Source organism: Amblyomma maculatum, chromosome 4, assembly GCF_055883805.1.
Source record: "Amblyomma maculatum isolate TAMU_Amacu chromosome 4, ASM5588380v1, whole genome shotgun sequence".
NCBI classification, from domain to species: Eukaryota; Metazoa; Arthropoda; class Arachnida; order Ixodida; family Ixodidae; genus Amblyomma; species Amblyomma maculatum.
The window spans coordinates 24,576,000-24,596,808 of record NC_139347.1 but is presented as its reverse complement, the minus strand read 5'-3'; the positions used below and the strand labels follow the sequence as shown (position 1 = coordinate 24,596,808).

The 20,809-nt window shown below is 41.9% G+C and overlaps 1 protein-coding gene and 1 long non-coding RNA gene across 2 annotated transcripts in view; one reads left to right on the top strand and one right to left on the bottom strand.

The window, feature by feature from the left end:
- LOC146190513 (uncharacterized) overlaps positions 1–17,449 on the top strand; it is a 124,421-nt gene extending 106,972 nt beyond the window's left edge. The window contains exon 6 of the long non-coding RNA XR_014706320.1: positions 17,212–17,449. This is a non-coding gene — a long non-coding RNA (uncharacterized LOC146190513). The remainder of the gene's footprint in view (positions 1–17,211) is intronic.
- A 481-nt stretch (positions 17,450–17,930) lies between these two features.
- Positions 17,931–20,809, bottom strand: part of LOC146190512 (cell adhesion molecule Dscam1-like) — a 140,724-nt gene continuing 137,845 nt past the window's right edge. Inside the window, exons 25-28 of the mRNA XM_084600181.1 lie at positions 20,386–20,467; positions 20,052–20,175; positions 19,242–19,366; positions 17,931–18,048 (exon numbers count right to left, since the gene is read on the bottom strand). Of these exons, the coding sequence (XP_084456307.1) occupies positions 17,993–18,048; positions 19,242–19,366; positions 20,052–20,175; positions 20,386–20,467 (387 nt within the window). The 3' untranslated portion in view covers positions 17,931–17,992. The remainder of the gene's footprint in view (positions 18,049–19,241; positions 19,367–20,051; positions 20,176–20,385; positions 20,468–20,809) is intronic.

Below are 20,809 nucleotides of genomic sequence, written 5' to 3'. Positions count from 1 at the left end.
GTTTCTAGACTACGGCAGCTAGGTGTCAGGTGAGAATGGAACCAGGTTCAAAACTGCGTCTATCAACCGCAGTGGAAAATCTTCCAATCTGAGTAGGCAACCACGTGAGTATGCAGCGTATACTGCGAACACGAGGAGGCAGGGTGGACATCCCGCATTGCTGTTATCATATTCTCAACAATTAGAACAATTTCTTTCTGTGAAATATTTGGTAGTACTCCAAGCTACCTTTGTATTCCAAATTTATTTAGGGCTTGTGGTCACTATATGCGACAATTCTGGACAGGCGTATTTTTTAACGGGAAATTGTTTGTGAAAATAATTTATTCACCTGTTGCAGACAACCACTGCAACAGACAACAATGAATATAGGCGGATATTTTTTTAGAAAGTTGGTGATTTTCGTTAACATGTTGTTTTATTTTCGAAAAACTTCCTTGCTAGTTTCTGTGGCATCTTTAATTATACTCGATGCGAGCAAAATACAAAATTTGGATGCGCACGGCATATTGCAGCAATCGGGTAAGTTTCTCTAAAACAAAAAAAAAACTTGCAATTATGTTCAGTTCCTCGACAAAAACTTACTTCCAAAAAAGCTGAACTTTATTATGAAACTCTGTTGCTCAAGAGGCCATGTGAATGGTGTGCGCTTATAAAAAAAAAAACGGGCTTATGTAACTGACAAATGACGGGGCAGGCGGCTTTTTTTCTTTTTCGGGCAAAAAACAAAAAGCCTAAGCTAGACGTTAAGTGCACAGCTAGTTTAAAGAACGGTTAGTGAAGGGAGTAAATTCTACTCGGTAATTTTCGCTGCAGTGAGCCATCTTAATGTCGCTGATATTAAATAAATTGTCAAAAATCAGACTTCAGTGCTTACAACCCAGCAATGTGTGATGCTTGTTAAAAATTGTGCCTCCACGAGACGATAACACAAGACAAATCCAAAGAATAATAGCACTGTGGTGTATCGATTTCTTCCTTCTTTCGAGGAGCCGATCATCGTAGTTTTAATGCATGAGTCAATTTGGTCAATCTTTCGCGAAATAAAAGGCTTTACCGCAATTGCCAGCACTTAGACACTAAACAACAAATGACTAAAATGTCGAGAGCTATTTTTGGCGCCTAGGCAATGGCGTTGTTTTCACTGTCCTTGAATATATCTACGGGAAGGGTGAAATAAAAATTTACAAAATAAGTTTCGATTGCATCAGCAGTAGTCTACTGTCGCCCTTAGCGCGCGTAGCTCTCGAGCACCTGACGATATCCTTTTCGACTATACACTAAATTATATTTTGATTCAATATGTTCAGGAACAATCACCATACAAAAAAAAAAAAAATGTATGGTGACCAATGGGAATCCCAACACAACCTTACGGGTTACAATTTCAGCTGCATTTTAATTTAATCTGCCATTCGAATTCCATTATTTTTCGCTTCATTTTTGAATCTCAATTACAACTTCAATTCTAGCTTAAGTTTTCATCTCACTTTCACAATATTTAAATTCCAATTAAAAGTTTATTTTTTACTTACATTCTAATTTTCGTCATATTTTGCACATCAATTTTTCCATTCCAAGTTCGAGGTAAATTTTGATTGAAATATAAAATGTATGCGATTTATAATTACAGTTATACTTCAAATTTTATTTTTAATTTCAACATCTGATTTCAGGTCTGTTTACAATTACCTTCCCCTTCCCTACTTCCGTCAATCCTCTTCTCCTTTTCACACCTGCTAGGTTTCCACGCTGCACGGCGTCACACCCTAGACAAACTTCGTACGCTGGATTTACGGAACCGAAATGCTCTCAAGCTGCTTAACTGGAGCTTGACGACAGCGGGTCATCTCTGCCACGCGTGCGTGAAGGGCGGATAAAATTTTCATTACTCCTTTTCCAATATAACCATTCTAATGAGATTGCCCGCACAGAACGCCCTTTTTGCTCGCGTGCCACTCTAAGAGATGTTTTTATAAACTCAGTAACAGCTGGGAGAAATAATGAGGATTTATCCTTTTTGTCAGTCATCCCCACCATGATGACGAGAAGTGACCCGAGGTAATGAACTGCTAAACTGCACACAATGCCGCGCTCATCCGGTGTTCTAAGCCCCATCCCCTCACCGCGTACTAGAGCTACTTCTTAATGACCACCCGCACTGTCAGTCAGCATCACGTGAGCATGCTGCAGCACGGAGCACCGCGGTTATCCGATCGGCTTCAAGCCCATGGTGCGAACGATTCCGTCAGGGGCAGAAAAGGGGCATGCCCTTCAGCGGCTCCAGTTCAGCCCATAGAAGCCCCTCAGTTAGGCGCAATTAAACCTCTTTAAAAGAATGACTTACTTGAAAAAACAAACACAATGAAACTGCTCACAATAGTCTCTGTGTCTTTATGGCTGACATGCATTCGGAAGTAACGTCATATTTCGTATTATATCATCTCATCAAATCTTCAAAAAAATTTGCTTACCTTTGCTTTTAAAATTTACCTGTTTTGCTATACGATTAGCAGAATTGGACGTACTACCGATGTAATAAGGTATATAAACACCTGTGTTTCGTCGATACCTCCTCGAAAACTGTTTTGCGTCGAACGTTAGCCCTGGTACTCAGCCAGCCGACATAAACACTCTCTCCGATATCTTGTTCCCATTCTTTCATCCGCAGGAAACTCAATACCTTACGGAATGAAAGCTGACATGGGCGCTGTCTTTTTAGCACTCTGTCAGTTCAGCTCACAACCTCAGGAGACCTGAGCTGGAATCTCTTTTCTCCGGAAACGAAATGTATTCGCTCCGAGAGTAGCCGTTCGGAGAGGCGCTTCACGAAAATGCGGCTGCATAAGAACGCATATATTATGCCTGTCAAAATGGTAATGACTCCGAGCAATAGCAGGCCCGGAAAAGGCTGTGACTGGCCTGCCTGCTAAGTGCAGCCCTGCTGCGTTTTGTTTATTTGTTCTTTTTATTTGTAGGAAGCGTGAACCACCCCAAAGGATCTTAGTCTCGGCTTTCCAGCCTGCAGGCAACTTTTGCTTCCGTGAAATATGCAGATTGTGGAGCGGATGATAAAAGTTCTTTCCCTACAGGCTGTTCCTCACGGGCAATAGCAGACACTGTTATTTTACCTATTCTTTTCAAATATTGTAAGCAAATGTAAAAAAAAAAAAAAAAAAAAAAAACCAGCTCTGGCTCATACGCCTTGAGCGCCATTCATGTGCTTTTCAAGGCCTGAACTTGTCCGATTTGGTTTCATAAATTATTTTTGCATAATCACTTCTTTTGTATCTGTTATCGACTGAAAAGTATTTTTTTTTCTGTGAAAAGTCCTATTATATTTGTTTATGATAATGTCTCGCGAAATGTTTGACCATGAAATGAACGAAATTGGAAAATATTTTTTTATTTGCAACTGCATATCTATAAAGACAATCCAAACTTTTACGCTGTAAGGATGCTTCTAGTGCTTTGTCCACTTTTTATTCCGTATTCACAGGGTTACACTCTATTCGTCCTAACGGAACATATGTGCATATATATCTGTGTTCGCTTCTTTTATCCTGTACAACGATTTGAGAGGCTATTTTTTCATCTGTGCAAAACATATTTGGGACTGATATCTACAATCATTATTGTTCTCAGAATTTCGTCATATAATTTATTGCTATCCCTAAGATAATAATACGGATATTGAGCAGTCTATAGCGTTCGCATAAAGGGTTAGCCTCATTCCTGCTGAATTACGCAAGCTCAATGACGACTGTTGCCGCTACTTATAAGAACACGAATATGTGCTCTATGATTGCTTTATTAAGTCACTACATGGAGTCAAACGCATAAGCCTGCGCCATCCATGAATGAAAAAAAAAAGGGGGGGGGGGGCTCTTTATTTGATTGCATAGGATGAAAGAAGCCTTTTGTAATATGAACGATAACAAAATAAGAATAAAATTCGCAATGACAAAATTGAATCATGCGATCTATATGGTGAATAAGCTGTGGCTGCTTCACGTTAACGTTTTCTCCGCTCTCGTTACAGCGTGGCCTTTCATATAAGGAGGCAGTTTCGAAGGATGGAGGTCCGCCGTCTACGCGTTGTTGCTGGCGCGCCTTTTCGCTGCTGCGCGCTACCTTATTTCGTCGGCCGACCTTCGTCGGTATCACTAATCATCTCCGCAGCCGCGGCTGTCACTACGCGGTCTCGTCTACCTCGACGTCAAGCCTCGATAGCCGAGCATGACGAGCGTCCCTGCATCACCAACAGCACTGCGGCACTGTAGCTGCCACGCCGTACCAGGGCGCTGGCTGTTAGTTTTGTTGTTGTATCCCCGGCCACCCACATAGTGCATCTTGACTAAGCACGCTCTTTGTGCACGCTTTCTTCCGAGCTGCATTCGCTCGTAGTTGAAACACAGAGCCGATTAGACCGGCTCGGACGTCTGATGGCCTTCGCGGCTTCAGAGTTAGGCTCCTTGCCGAAGCGGAGCTTTCATTTAGAATAACTTATACTTAGATGTTCCTTCTTATTCCTGAAACCAGGACGCAAAAGGAAGCAATTTAGGCCTTCTATATTTAATAGCTTCGAAACGCCCACAGCCTTCTAGGCTGTGTGTGGTGGGTAGGTCACATCCAATCAGTGCCCCATAGTCTATCCCTCTTTAAAAAAAAAAAAAAAAAAGAATTCTCTCTTAAATAGGTTCTGTCAGATACGCTTTCGTCGATGATATTTCAGCCTAAATTTGAAACAAAAAGCTTTCTAAGAAGCGCGTTTGTTCGTGTTGATTATTTTGGTATGCACATGCTTACCTGCACCGCTCCATAGAATATTGCGCCAGGGGACCTGCAGATGTTAAATACAAACATGAACATATATTTTCAAAAGCATGCAAGTAAAGCTTAAGTGATGTGATACGTGGCCTACAGGATTGTGAGGGGTTCCAGTCTTGGACACCAATTCTTTTAGACGAGAATTGATGTTATCCTATGAAAATTCCGTCTCCTTCAATCAATGGCAAAGTTGTTTAGAGGCTGTCTCGATTTAATAACACGACAACGTCAAAGGCCTTGTTCTTCAGAAAACCACAGTCACTGATGTCGGCGTCGGAGTTGCGAGCGACAAATGTGCGCTGCTCTGGGAAATGGCAGCTGGCAGCTGACATAGTCGGGCAGTGATTGGTGGGCCGAGGGCTGCGCGACGACGTCATGCGGCCACGTGACATGGCAGCTTTGACAGACAGGTCGAACTTGAGATCAATATTTAAATATAGGAGAGAAACGGAACTATCCAAGGTGATTTCATTGCTATTTAGGTATCCTATCCCTAGGCCACACAGGCATGAAGTTAAGCTTGGCTACGCGGGGCTTTATGATTATGCCCGGGTGGACTTTAACAAAATACGTTAGCTTACGTCTGTGTGCTAAGCGTATTAGCGACCAGAGGTTCTAATAAAACATTTGCGATTAAAAGAGTGCAAAGTGGATGTACAGCAGAGTGCATCTCCGAGGGAACCGTAGGTGGGAGCCGTACGCTGCCTTGCAATGCCCTTAAAGCGGAGCTGAAGTATCCCCCTAACTTTGTTTTGTAGTTTTTCTGGGGTTTATATCTATTTTAAGAATGAAAATAAACTATTGTCGAATGATTTTTGTGTCTGTATAGTATTCTACTTTTTTCGATTAAAGTTTATATTTGCTTTCTAACATGCTGCTTGTAATTACCTAGAACACTTTGACTGCCCTCCATGCGCCAACAGAAACCCTCTTCTCGTTGAGGCTTCCTAAAATTCAAATCAACTTGATCAAGATGCATCCGCAAGCCCAGTGCACTTGCCTTACCCTAATTTACGGCAGATTCTTGAAGAACTACCTACACATTAGTCATGAACCGACTTTTCACAGACGAAACAGCGTATTCAGAGCAGAATATTCATCCCAACCACACCAAAGAACTTGCGTTCGACTCAACTTTCACCGTCGAGATGTGCTTCCCCAGGCTGTCCACAAAGAATACCACGATCATGAGCAAAACACATATGTCGACGCAACGTTACCTACGGCAACTGTATTCAAATGGCTCTGTTTTTACATCCGCGACGGCTCGTACTTGCCCCCAAGTGAAGGCACAATGATGTGTGACAGCAGTGGCCATACATCTTGTGCTACAATTCATAGTGACTCGAAGCATGCGTAATTTTGCGAAATACCAGCTTCTTCCGCTGCTTTTATTTTTCATAAATCGAACAGTACCAATCGATAGCCGCACCATTTTAATGATTTCGAACCTCGCTCACACAGCGCGCCCACCAGGGAACAGGCCGGACAAGAGGTTGCTCGAAGTCTCAATCCGCAAAAACCTGTCGGTCTGGTACTACGCCACCACAACGCATTGCTTACTTCTATTCCGGCCGTTTGCAGCGCGGATCATAAATTTCACACGAAATCTGACACGGTCATTTGGCTACAGCGTCAAGCGCTCTCACTCCCTACGCCGTTACTGTATGCGAACATGTTTTCGATATTTGCACCCCCGAATGCGCCATCTGTAGTCAACGCGCCGACAAAGCCCATGTCCTATAGTGTAAGATGGTTTTTTTAAACCATCTTGATATTGAGTACTTCTTTCCTATGAGAGGCTAAGCTGTTAAGCTCGAGCATTGCTGCTTTACTGCGGGTACTCTAGTGGGTCAACGGGGTCATGCCGAAACAAGGTGTTCTGATCATTTAGCGTGGACCTCAATTTCGTTTTTGACATTTTTTAAACTGTCCGTACCCTTCAGAACCCTTAGGTGGTTGATCCCTGAAGCTGGAAATGAATTTCGACACAACATGGCCAAATGACACGTCTCCAGGATTACCGGCGGCGGCATTGTTACTATTGTCGGAGAAAAATCAGGAGCATGCCTTTGACAGCCGCTAGTAGGTAGGTGGCATGGCCGGGTACTGCAATGTCGGTGAGAGCTGTGACGTTACGAGACGACATCACATATCTGTGCCAAGAAAAGCTGAAGATTCGAATGCCTCCTTTCAGACAGAAGGATGAGACGAAAACGTAATCCGCTGAGACTCTTGGATACCGAGTCAAACACGCTGCCCATAGGCCACGCTGGCACCTTTGCACTGTTTGGTTGAAGCGGGGCTTGATATCTATGTCTGGTGGGCTTACACATGACGGTGTAGCTTACGAATGTGTGCGGATGACTATGTACGAGATAACAGATGTGCAGATTAAGGACTTAGTGACAATCGAGTAGAAAGGGTTTGCCTGCGAAGAAATGCGTGTAAGGTTTCATGAGATAAGTTCATATGCAGGAGAGCGGTGATGCCGTTTTTTACCAATTTTGAATGATCCAAACAGAGACAAGCAGAGGAAAGTTTTGCATATTAACTCAGCATATAGGGCTCCCTGAACAGAAGCTGGAGGTAGAAAAACTGAAGTTCACTGTTAACTGCAAATACAATGTGAACCTTCCACCCGCAGCGATGTCTCAGATTGTTTAACAGTGTCAACTGCAACGATGCCTGTATTCGTTCATTGTGATTTTGCTACTACTTTTCCACTAGTGCATGTAGCCAATCACTCCAAGTTGGTCTGCCTTCTCATAGGATGCACATCGCTGCGTTCTATCCAAAGTCCTTTGACTTGCAGCACCCTTTGTTCGTTATTGGAGTGTGCTGGTTCCTAATGCAGGCAAGAAGGAGATGGTTCTTAGTGAACTTGCTGAATTTCATAGAAATGGTGTTTGAGGAAAAAAAAATGCTAGTGTTATTAATAGGAGATAACTCCCCTTTAGCGCGAAAGAAAATGCTATACTTTTCTTGCCATAGTAAAAACTTCTTGAAGCACTTAAGAATCCCTAAGGGCAACTGGACCCTTGGGGCTGGTTCTATTGTAGCGTTTGACAGAACCCCGCCGATCACAGAGTGCACAACAACAGCTTCTTCCGTGCTAAGTACGTTCTAGGTGAGCAGCTCCACTCGATGGCAATGGCACTCTCGTTGCAGCGCTCGGTCTCCATAGCTGCCGGCAGATTGGGTGTGCCATGATCTCTCCTGGCGAACGGGGTGAAGTCGTCATTGTCTCGCCCCTACTTTGCCAAGGGGAGAACAGCAATGCTAGATTAGCGAGCTCGGCTGGTAAGCGGAGGGGTAGGAGTTCGATTTCCGGTGGATTCCCGTTTTTTTCGTTTTTTTTTGTTTTTTTTTTCTTTTTGCTTGCTTAGAGGTTAGAAAGAACCCCGCCGGTATCTCGTGGAATCTCGCGGCCACATCTCACGGTCCCACTTTGTGGTCAGATCACGCTTGCGCGAGATATTCACCATGTGCCAAATACGGCTGTCGCCTTAAACTGCAATCACAATAAGGAGGACAATCATGACAGCAAACGCAAAGCAAGCAAATGATGCCGATTGCGGCAGTAGGCATTCGCTGAGCAAGAGAACTAAAGAGAAGCACCCTCTTTCAATGTCTCCAAATGTCATAAAACGAAGGCTTCCTGACATTGGGAAAGAAAACTAGAAAAAAGTGCCTAGCGGAAACGCCCTAATTTATTTTCCTACCCTGAAGCCAGAACTAATCTCGTTTCTGGAGAGGAAGGTTCTGAAATGGAAAGGAAAGTAAGGTACAGAAATGCTCCCATGAATTGGAGGTAGAAGTAAACTTTAGGTTAATTAAACATCAGGACAGCGTAAATACACAATATACGTGTATAGAGCACAATAAAGTCTGAATGTCGGTTCCTGTTCTTTAGACGTGTCTTAACTTGTATTTGACTCAATAATATTGTTTGTTGGTTTCAACCTTAAAGCTTTCTAGGAGCAGCATGCGTTTGCTTTGCGGGCAGTAGGAGGGAGATTTTTGTGCCTCTGAATGTTTTGGGATACAGCGTGCCTGTCACCTCAAAAGCGGGTCTGTGCGACACGACGCATGAAACGCACAAAATCTCGCCAGCTCATTTCTGGAAGCCTGAGGCTTTAAACAAATGCGGAATATTATTTCAAGCCAGAGAATGGCTGCACAAAACTGTATAAAAATAGATCAAAAAATCTACTTCGCAGTTCCTGCCGTCGGTGGCTCGGCGATGACAGTAACTTATACAACTAGATTTTTAGGCAGGGGAAATGTTCTAAAAGATAAGCGTTTGCGGGAGAAGTTTTTGGGCGCTCGACGCTCATTATACGGCGCGAAATGCTTAGCAACAGAGCGTTCTGGAATGGTCTTGCTTCTGGCGCCATGAAAAGAGAAACTTAGGCGGTTTGAAAAATGACCGTTCCTTGCGAGGGGAAAACAGCAGCACGGGATGATAATTTATCTTGAACCGACTGTCTCGTATGTGTCTTCGCTGTGACATCCGGGGAATATTTTCTTGGAAAGAACCTGCGGGTGTCATGAACGAAAACTTTGTTAGATACATCTTTTTTACTAGTAATCAGCGAGAAACAGCAGCCAGAAATGAAATGGTTGTTTAAACGCATCCACGAGCCAGGCATGCTCAGTGTCTTGCTTCAGAGCAGAAAGTGAATAAATAACTGAAGTCGGCTTGGGAAACCAAGGTCGAGGAGATGTTGGAGCGAAAACAGAATGAGCCATGACCTCTCTGTACTCACAATTATATGTGCGTTTTATTCAGAAAAGCTGGTTTTCTCATTTTTGCCAGCGATAAGAGCATGCATAAAAGAATTTCTAAAGAAACTGCTAGTCAAATATTTTTGCAACAGATAGATTATAACACACACCCAAAAACGATTGATCGCCTAATAATAGTGGGCATAGAGAACTATGCTGCCATATATTTAAGTGGCTAAGAAGAAAATATTAGGAGGGATGTGAAAAGAAAACAAAAATCCCTGCTTTCTCCATCTTCAAACGCAAAACATATGTGTCTACTCTAAAGTATTGTCGTCATTTTATGTCAGCAGAGCAGCCGTCAATGCTTTTCCTCTATGCGATGAAATGAGGACACTCCATCGTTTCCTGTGCTGAGCGCATTCGAACCGGTTCTCGCTGCCCATGAAGTCCCTTACCGTGTGAGGGTGGTGTCACATTGACGTGATTCCAGGCTGTTGAACGTTATTCTTATATGTTACGCCAAACTACGCTGACATTGAGGCCACTAGACCTGCACGAAGCCTCCAATTCCCTCTCAGTCTCCAATTTGTACCTTAAATTGCATTGGGTTTCAAGTCAGCAATTAAAGAGTGATGAATATTTCCGAAACTCCAGTGCTCTCTGCAGCTTTTTTTTTTTTCTATAAATCGTAGCACTGTTTTTGAACTGCTTCCCATATTCAAACGTATTTTTAGCTCAGCTTTGTGTATGTCCTTTGGAAGCATTCGGTTCCTTAGAATAAGGCTATTCCCTGCAACGTTTCTCTCCACTAAAATGGCTTGGTTTATGTGGTTTAACGTCCCAGCGCGACTCAGGCTTTCAGAGGCGCTCCACTAAGATGGTATTAGCAGTAATGTCAGGCTGTCGGACCAGGCACTCGTTATAGCTAATACCATTTCGGTGCTTTATTTTCACTTTGTATACAAAATTTTGCTTTAAATTCGTAAGATGTAAACGATGATACTCATGTGAACTTTCATTGTTGCAGCCGAGACACCGCCTAAATAATTTGTTTGGTTGAAGCCACAGAAGGTTACGAACACGTAGCTATCATTATATTGCCACCAATCATTGCCAGCTATCGCATGACTGAGAGCTGCCGTTGTGTCTGGGCTAACCCCCTGTCATAAAAGCTATCCTTGGTATCCCGAATCACCGTGTACGTGACAATATACATTAGAAACAGAGCTATTCCTGGTGGAACGTCTGTAACGCAGTAACTATGTGCGCAGTGACTGGGCTGCATATGTATAGCAAACGCTGGCTTTATTCGGCAACTATAATTAGAAGCACCTTCGAAGCAGGCAGGCAAAAATCAAGGCGTCCGTGTCCGGTGCGGTGTCTGTGCGCGGTAAAGAATCCCAGGTGGTCGCAATTTTCGAAGTCCTTCACTACGGCGTATCTCATAGAATGAGTTGCATTGCTTCGTTAAACCTCATAAACCAAACCAAACCGTGCCATCATTAGCAGCGCGCGTCGGGTACAATTTGTAAACTATAGCAAGAAACTGGGGATAGTGATGCCATTCTCCATCTTATCAGATAATGTATTTAACAATAAAAACTAAACATGGTTGTTGATATTGAGCATTATAGATACCTTCCCGAAGAATGGGTGTGGTGTTAAAGCCGGGGGTACACGTATTCATGAAAACGTAGCAAACCGTACCTTCAATCTATTACAAAACATGTTGCACCAATTTCGCTTTAGGAATGCGTATTTATTAATTTTGTTCTTTCTTGGCCCTCAATACGTAATCGGATATGCTCAATGCAGTATTTGAGCTAAATGATGTTTTCATGTGGTGACATTATACGGTTACACAATACTTTTGATGCTCCGATATATTTCGGTTTTTTTTTTTCGTCGATGGAAGCTAACCTGGCACTTAAAATGTTCTGGTATATGTAAAAAATTACAGGCACCTTCCTTTATTGTCCTTGAATTACTGGTAATTATGTGTAAGGCACTGCGGTTTTTCTATATATTTTTTTCTGCCCTCTTTGCGTCTTTATTTTTTTTAAGGCAGATATATTTTCTTTGTTTGATTCTGTAATTGTTCGTCCTAGTTGAATATACTTGCTTACATTAACACTTGAGAAAGTACAAAATATACTCAGCACATGTATTCTTCCTTTGCATAATTTTCAGCTAGCCGTCCTAGATCCTAACTGCGCATAGTTAGTGCGAGATATTTTTTCTCTCTCCCGAAAAAGTTCACATTTAGTACACTACGTGTTTCTGCACTCTACACCTATCAACTTCACTCCTACGTTCTCAAGATCACATAAAAACACTTACGTGAACACACATTTCCGGCATAAAAGCGAAAACAGTCTATTAATCTTATTTTCAGCGAAGTAAAGCACACTGATAAAGGTACTCGGGCAACAATATCAGAGGGAAGCTTAGGACCTTTTGATGTTGGTCGGTATAGAGAGGGTCTGAGTTCTAACGCAAAAGGTGGAAGTGGGTTGCCGCCCACACGTTTGAGTAAAAATGTCTAGAGTTTAGATCTGGCTGTGAAATAAATATTAACTGCATCGGATCGCTGCTGCTGAGGTATCGGCATACCCAGAAAGAGCTTGATAGCTAATTTTCACCCAGAACAACAGTCGCAAAGTCCTTCTTGTAAGCGGCACTTTCGCAACAACGTGCCCAAAGCTGAATTGGTCGAAGGCTACGGAACTGTGTGAGCTCAGCCTGTGTGCAAACCACGCGAAAAAAGAGCATAAAACCGCATGCAAGCGCCCATCACCCACACATACACACACGCGCGCACACATAGACGCACAAACCCACATACCTTTAGCACGTATACTTTCGCTACAAAATCACATCTCTCTCACTCAAGAAAATGACTTCTGTGCGTCTTCGTTCCGTACCAACTTATATTTGTTGATCTTGCTAAGCACGTGTATAAATATAAATTGTGTGCTAGAAAATTAATTACATTATGCAGAGATGTTGAATGGACCTAAATCTCATAAAAAAGGAATTTTTAATGTCGTTATTAAGTACTCAAAATAAAATACTTGCGCTCCGAAAGCGGACCCAACTTTCACGTGTGCTGAAATTACGACACAAGACGTTTGCGGCACCCCTCACCAATCTTCCGAATGTCAATGTGATTACAGCGTGGACTGACAAGGAAGGCAATAAATGCTTAGAAAAAAAAAAATATTAATTTCTACTAGCCATATTACAGTTATTCTAACGGAAAATTTACTGAGCATATTTGTTTTACTTTAGAGGAGGTTTCGTAATAAAGGTTTGTCACCCTATGTACTAGTTTTTTAAACTCAGACTTTTGCGCTGTGTGGCTAATTTGTAAACATCGAGTTTTCGTACTGGGCATGAACTTGAGGTTGCTTACCAGCAGCTTACCAGTATCGCTCAAGAGGAAAGTATACATCAGTAGCGTCTTAACTTTACTCACCTATGTGGCTGAAACGTAAAGGCTAAGGAAAACAATTGACGACAACGCAGACAGCTATGGAACGCAAAATGGTTGGTGTATAACGTTAAGAGGTGGAATGTTTGCAGAGTGGGTCGGAGAAATAACTCGAGGTAATGAATTCTATAGCAGAAATAAAGAAGATGAAATGGGCATGGATAGGGCATGTAGTGCGAAGAGAGGATAGTCGGTGGTCGCGAAGGTTAACAAATTGGATTCCAAGGGACGGAAAGTGTAGCCAGGTGAAGCAGCAAGTTAGGTGGGCGGATGAGGTTAAGAAAATCGCAGAGGTTAGGTGGATGAAACTAGCACGGACCGTGTTAGTTGGAGTAATATGGGACAGGCGTTTGTCCAGCAATGGGAATAATCCGGCTGCTGCTGCTGCTGCTGCTGCTGCTGCTGCTGCTGCTGCTGCTGCTGCTGCTGCTGCTGCTGCTGATGATGATGATGATGATGATATCGCAGAAGTGCAGAATAGAATGTGTTGATTTGAATATGCTTGAGATATAGCACAGCCGAACTGGACTGAACTTGGTACATTCATAGTCAGGAGTTCAACAGTGAATCGGCGCATTCGTACATGTCTGGGAAAGATTGTTAGCCCCCGATTTATCGCACAAGTACATACTGGACTGATGGAGTTTTAATATACTTGGTATCAGGGCAGATATGCTATTGGATTGGAAAAAACTCGGCACTTAGTGGATGGCGGGCTTGTATAGCTTGCTAGGTGGCCATCTGTCGATGCTGTGGCGACATCTTGGGCTCTAGCCACGGCTTCTCCAGGTCGTAGCTGAGCAGAAAGGTCTCCCACGGGCCCGCTTGCAGCGAATAGCATGTTTTCTATTCGTTGCTTGCGACAGCCATTAGTCTGGGGTAGAGGCGTCAAGCCAATATATACAAGGGTGTTCGCAGGAGGTCGTCGCATTATGGTTTTCTATGAGAAGGGGGGCTCGGAGAGCTGATATATTCTTTCTCATTGTGACACGTATACCTGTATTCTGCAATTGCTGTCGCAGATTTAGGCTTAACAGTTTTCCTTCGACAGCATTCTGTCCCCATATTGAACCAACTTTCTTGTCGTATTTTTCGTAGGACGTGCGTCACATATTTTGCTTTGGAACCTAAAGCGGCATACCAGTGGTAAAAAATGTAGTTACAAGTATTTTGAGTAAATATTGGCAGACCGACCGACCGACCGACCGACCGACCGACCGATCGACGAAAATTTTGAATTTGGTTGTAAATCTTGTATAAGCTTTTTTATGATGGACATTGTATTAGCCCTAGTGTCATCGTTTTGTCCTCAAAGGTATGCCGTACGGCAGGAAGTAACTAGAATGCTTTCGACTGCAATGGGACCCACGTACCAAGAACGTGTGGAGATATTTAAAGGATTATAGACGCGTAATTTTTGCGTTCGTGTTTTATCCTTTTCAATGATGCATAAGGCGTTACTGTACACAGATTACCACGTGATATCTGCCTACGACTGCTGAATAAATTATAATCGAACTTCTTTTCTCACCTGTTTCGGTTTCAGTTTTAACAGCAGAGTGATGACTGTGACGTCAAAGTCAAGTCCAGGTTACGTGACGGGTGAAAAGACCAGCGATATAATCTTTCCCGCGTTATTTGAATTTACTACAACGCTAAAGCCAGCCTGCCTCAAGAACAGGAATCACTAAAAGTGATGAGAAAACATTATATTGCTGTTTTTTTTTCATGCCGAGCATGATCGAGACCTTATTGTGACGTCAAGGTCATCTTTCGGCTGCTGAAAGTGAAACCGAAATTAGTGAGAAAAGAAAATGAGGTTAAAAATTATTGAGGGTCCATAGGCGAAAACCGTGTGGTGATCTGTATATAGGAAGGTCTTACGTATAATCAACAAGAAGAATAATGAAACCAAAATTTGGTGTCTTTACTCTTTTCAATAAAGTTTTTTGGCTAAGGAAGCAAGATTGATTCAAAGTGAACTAATGTTGTCAGTATTGCTTCACTCTTCATACAGACATGCGTTACGGGATGATATGCCGTTTTACATTGCATATATGCTTCTCTATGCACTGAGTGGTGCCTACAACACACTAAGAATTTCGAAAGCACAATTACCGGAGTCGTTGTACTTGACTTGCACTATTCTTATGCCCCAAATTTGTGCCCATTGTCCAGGTACTGTCAAAATAGTTTATTGGAAAATATTGTAACATGTAGAATTAACCCCATAGAAATCGAGCAGCAAATCTATACTCATCTACTGCATAACGGCGAAATGGCGCCGTAATAAATTAATGTTTATTGGTGCAGTGATTATTTTTACCTCAATTTCAGTTGCCAATGTTTTTTCACGAAGAAAGAAACAATACATTTTAAAGTGAAAATTTTAGCGCAAAAAGCAATTTTGTCCTGAAAAGTTGAAAGATAATTATTTCTAAGGTCCAAACTAAAATGCAACATTGTTCAGTTTCATAGATTTCCGGCACTTGAAACCAAAATCACATCAATATAAGCAAGAGGAAAGGAAATTCACACATGCTACCTCTTCATTAATTGGTTTATTTGTTTCGGTATACATAAAACGCGTCTGCCTAACCGAAGCGTATGTCACGTTTTATTATTCACATTTTATATGAAAATATGTAATCTGTACTCAACAGTTAGTTTAACACAGCACTTTATGAAACATTCTTGTAAAACCTTTTTCATCTGTATATAGATGAACAACAGCAGCGAACCATACGCATATAAACATTTAGGAAAACACAGAATTCAAATGCGAAATTCCAGAATCCTGTAAAACTTCATGTCCCTGGTTTCATTTGCTTATATACATACTGCCTAGTATAGTTCGGGCTATTCTCACAAATAAAATTTCGTCAGAAAGTTTGGCAGTATTACTTCGATTCAATGCTTTTAAAAAAGATTAAGCAGATTTGTTTATTTCAATTGAAACGGCATGTTTTATTAGCTAAAAACGTTTTGTAACACAACGCGTATTTTTCTAACTTCGTTAACTGCACTGAGTATATGAGCAGCATGAATTATTCAGAATGACTTCCAGAGCGCAACTAATAAGCACGAAGCAAGACAATTATCCTGGAAACTGGGCTCGACTAACTAAATATTTCATTTTTTGAATGTATGCGTTTTGAGTTTATAGACGGAGGCACCGCCACTCGTTCGTTATAAATTGAACCTCCAAATCGGCAGTGTAGATGATAGTAGGAAAAGCATTTGAAAAAATTGTCATATTCACGGCTATGATGTTCTTATCAAATGAAAAACTTAAAAAGCAAGTTAAAGCCACTAGACGCCAGTTTAATGGTAGCAATAAAAAACAACAAATGTTCTGTTCCCTGGCGACGTTTTAAGTATTCAAGTCAAAAGGTAATGCTTTGCTTTGGTACTAATATACAAAATAATTAAAAAAACTGCTGCTCGCGGCCAGATAGGGCGCATTCTTGGGTTCTCCTGTTCTGTGGAAGCAGAGTGAAGAAAGTAGGAGAACCTTGTGAGTTCTCGTGCTTGTATTTAGTTGCTGGTAACGTGAAGTATCAGTTATTATAGCCGATACATTTGAAGCTATTGCACCTAGATCAAAAACGTTTCTGATGTGACGACGAGTGATGAAATAATGATCGTTGATCCTCCTTTTCAAGCCTTACTGATATCATTTCAATGTAATTTAAAAATCATACAAACATGCGGGATTTTGATTTCATTTCTTATATAACAATCTTATTAAAAAGGTGTAGGGAAAAGTTGCTACAGCGGCATGAAAATCACTGCTTGGGAATTAAAGAATGACATCACATGAAAAAAACAAAACAAAAAACTCAGACGACTTACACCACAACATCTTTTAAATATTCGGAACACCGAGGAATACATAGGGCATAATAAAGTCATTTTCAACGCTTGTTTTGTTTAGTCGTGTGTGGAGCGAGTAAAAAGCCGGAAGGACGAACCCTAACGTTGAAGCATTTGTGATTAGGCCCTTTGTATTTTATTGATAAAACCTCATCCAGAAGGCAAAACAAAAAAGCCTTGTTGCAAACAATTGCAATTAATTTTTAATACTGCGTCATTGGTGGTTTAGAATATATCTAGTTAGGCCACTCTTAGCGCATTCTTTCGTTTAATCCCAGGGTGCCGGAAACCAAGTCACTACACCTCCAGTCATCACCTGCTGCGCAACGTCATATTCCACAGCTAACCATGCAAGCTTTCCAGCGTGAAAACTAAAGAGAAATGAGCAGTAGGATCAGGAAGAGCACAGAACCTACTGCAATTGAAGTAAATGATGAGTGAGTTTTGGACAGCGTTAAAAAAGGACCACGTTATTTACAGCGCACTTTGTCCTCCATTCGTGGCAATAATATCATTCTGCACTTACTTTTGCTTCAGCAATCGAAGTCATTGAAACATTATTCTTAGGGGTACAACACTGACAGTGAAAACATTGAACAAACACGCATTTTAATTTTTAAGGTGACAATATTTGTTGGAGAACAATAGTGTATACACAATGTCCTGTCGGAAACTTGACAAGCCCGCTTATGACGTATTAAACATCGTGTAAAAGCACTTGAAGATGGCCGTCGCTCACTCATCTTAAATGCACTAAATATGTTTTTGTCATCACAGCAACGTCAATAGAAAGTCACGGCTCACTTCCGCCGAGGCACAGTATGGAGGCTCTTTTATGCCGGCAGTCGTGATAAACTCACACACAATCGCACATAAACGGATTGTCGAGGGCACTTTGAGGGAGGCACACGCACACGCACACACACACAGACACCTCGGGCGCCCCACTATTGGTCGTCATGTGCACACACTCATGATGTTCATGGAACTGGTGAAGAAGGCATGACATCACACGCAGGTCTCCCTCCCTTGTTGCTTATTCTTGGAGTTGAGTAGTTCTCAGGTTATACTGTAGCCGGGCGTAACATGGATTCCCAGTGCTTCCAGTCGCTTGGCTGGTGACAAGCAGTAAAGAAAGATAAGTGGAAAGTAGGGATGCACAAATAGACAAATATTTCAGAGGCCAACTAATGTAATCTAAGCTTAACGAAACACATGCTAATAATGATCAAAGGCCGCAGGCCACAGCTCAGAAAACTGTCTTACTCAGTAAGCAAGTGTTAATTGTGGCGACGTTTCCTTGTATAGCATTAAACGCTTGTTTAGCTATGTGGCCTGGTTTAACGTGACGTTTTAACATCTTCTGTGTTAAGGTACTCTAAAGAAAATATAAAATTAACCAAAGCGAGTAGATTATTCCCGGAGAATATTGCCAATATATTTTTTTTTTGCCTGCAAAGGTCGCGCTTTGGTGAGGACATTGCATATAAATGTCCCGAAACCCCTGAACTTTCAAAGCATTCACAAAAACCAAAATGCGGTGACGTCCCTTATATGACACCATTAAAATAGGGCTCCCTAAGCAATTAGAGGTGCCAGCTCTGAAAACCAGTAGCACGGAGAGTGGCTGCAAATAGCCCGTCGGTCTCTAGAGCGGTGACGTACTGTGTCATAGCAGCAAGGTTTAAGCGGAAAAGCAGCTCTGCTTGCTCCGCGGCAGATCATATGTTTGCGCTACAGCGCTCGTGTGCGGTACAAACAGGCTCCGTCGGTGTGAAAGAATCTGCGTGAAGTTATCGAAGGCGGTGACAGGCTGCAGTGCCAACTGTTGATCGTGATCCCTCAGGTATACTTCGGCAACAATGAAGAGTGTTTGGCCTTTGGTGTGTTTTGCACTGTTGTGGAGTATGCACATAAACTTGGTGGGGTCTTCAAAAGTACATGAACAGCGATCCCGCTAAACGTATTTTATTCAACATCGCATCTGAAAGAAGAATTGTCTGCGCATCGGTCATCATACTGAACCCAGTGCTGTCAGTCAAGTGCTGTCAATAAACCTTGAATTGCCAAAAGAACAAGATAGCGAGGAATGCCTGCGTAGTAAAACGCAAGCTAACTTTTCGGACCACCAATTAAAAGCATTGCCCGCAATGAATCAGCATGCTACATCGGGAGGATTGAATTATGCCATAGTGAAATTATATTAAAGCAAGATTATTCGACGCTAGCTTTTACTAATTGTCCAGATTGACTTGTACTGGTTAGTCTAAAGTAGTGCGCGTTTTATTATGTGCAAGGCTCTACAAACCTCTAGAGTGCAGATCCCTGTCGCACTCTGCTTCGGACATCTCCTGATGCTCACCGTAGCTTCCACTGGTCGTTCGCTGAAATGTGTACGCTGCTCCTTCGCTGTCACTGTCGTCCGCAGAATGGCTTTGAAAAATGGAGAACCGAGGGGGTGGTTAAGCCTCGTGAGGCTCAAGTAAGTATGAAACATCATCCAACTTTTGGGGCTGTTAAAATGAGATTTTGAGCGATCCATAATGCGCCCAGTTTGAAATTGAACATCCAACCAAATTTACTTAAATTAATGAAACGCACGGGGTCCTGAATAGCATAGTTATGTTCTAGTGAAGAAGTCAGCCATTTTATGCTGGCGGGCTGCCCAATGCATCAGTAAGCACTCTGAACATCCAGTTTAGAAAAATCATTTTTGTTTTTTAATTTAAGAGAGCTCCGAATGGGCGGGCTGCATAATTTAGGTATAATACCAGGAGATGAAAGAAACACCTTTGCTCAGAATGTTTCTCTGTTCATAAGTTGAAATACATAGACAAGATGTAAAAATAGATCTTACGCCATCAGTCTCCTCTTTAAGTAAAAAAAATACAATTCCATTTTCTACCTTGCCAATAGGTGCCTTCCGTTTTTAAACGATGCATTTAGTATTTAATTCATTTGCTACTCATGGCAGCGGACAATCTGTCGGTCATCATTATTTACAAAAATCTTGTATCTTAATAACGAAATGACGCTTAGAAAATTGCCTTTGGAAAAATAATTATACAATATCTCGTCGCTGTACGGATACCACGCAACGACCCTATGAGATCCTCACCCATCCGATGCTAGACTTGCGGAATTCTGTGCTGGCCTGTGGTTCCTTTCTCTATCTCTCGTTATCCGTCGTCCATCGATAGTGAGTTGCGCAGTAGAACTGGAATTCGTCTTGGCTATCAAGACTGCAAAATGAAAGAAAAACAAGTCAAGTACCATTAAACAATGACAGTACACGAAACCTTTCATCTTGGAATGTCGCCGTGAGCGTCAGCAAGAAACTTACAAAGAATGTACAATGTTTGTTCTTGGTATAAAAATCAAAATAAACTTTTTGTTTGAATCTGACATTACCTGATGAAATATTTTTCCTGCGTTTTTCTTGGGGAACTTACCTGATTTTCTTGGTGTTTGATAAACATTGTTGGCAGTGTCAGCCGGGCAGTCTGCCATATAAGGGTAGCTCTCTTCCTCAGTCTGCATTGAGAAAACGTTTTAGCCAAATCATGTAGTCTGGACAGGATGCCAGAAGCAAAATAAACGTAGTGAGAACAGACTTTTGGGCCGCAAATAGTTTACCTATTCCATTCGCTGTGTATCAAGTTTTACTTTTCTATTTACTCGCGTTTGGTTAGAGCACCGCCATTGGCGGAGATAGCGAGGGCTTGGCTTCCCTCAAGCCAATAACGATTGAAAGTAAGATAAAAAGGAAACATTTAAATACATCTCTGTAAAGTGAAGCCGAAGATGTTAACTGATTTACTTTTTAACCACCAAAGAGAGGCAGGCTACCCCCTGAAACGTTTTTTAAAGCCTGGA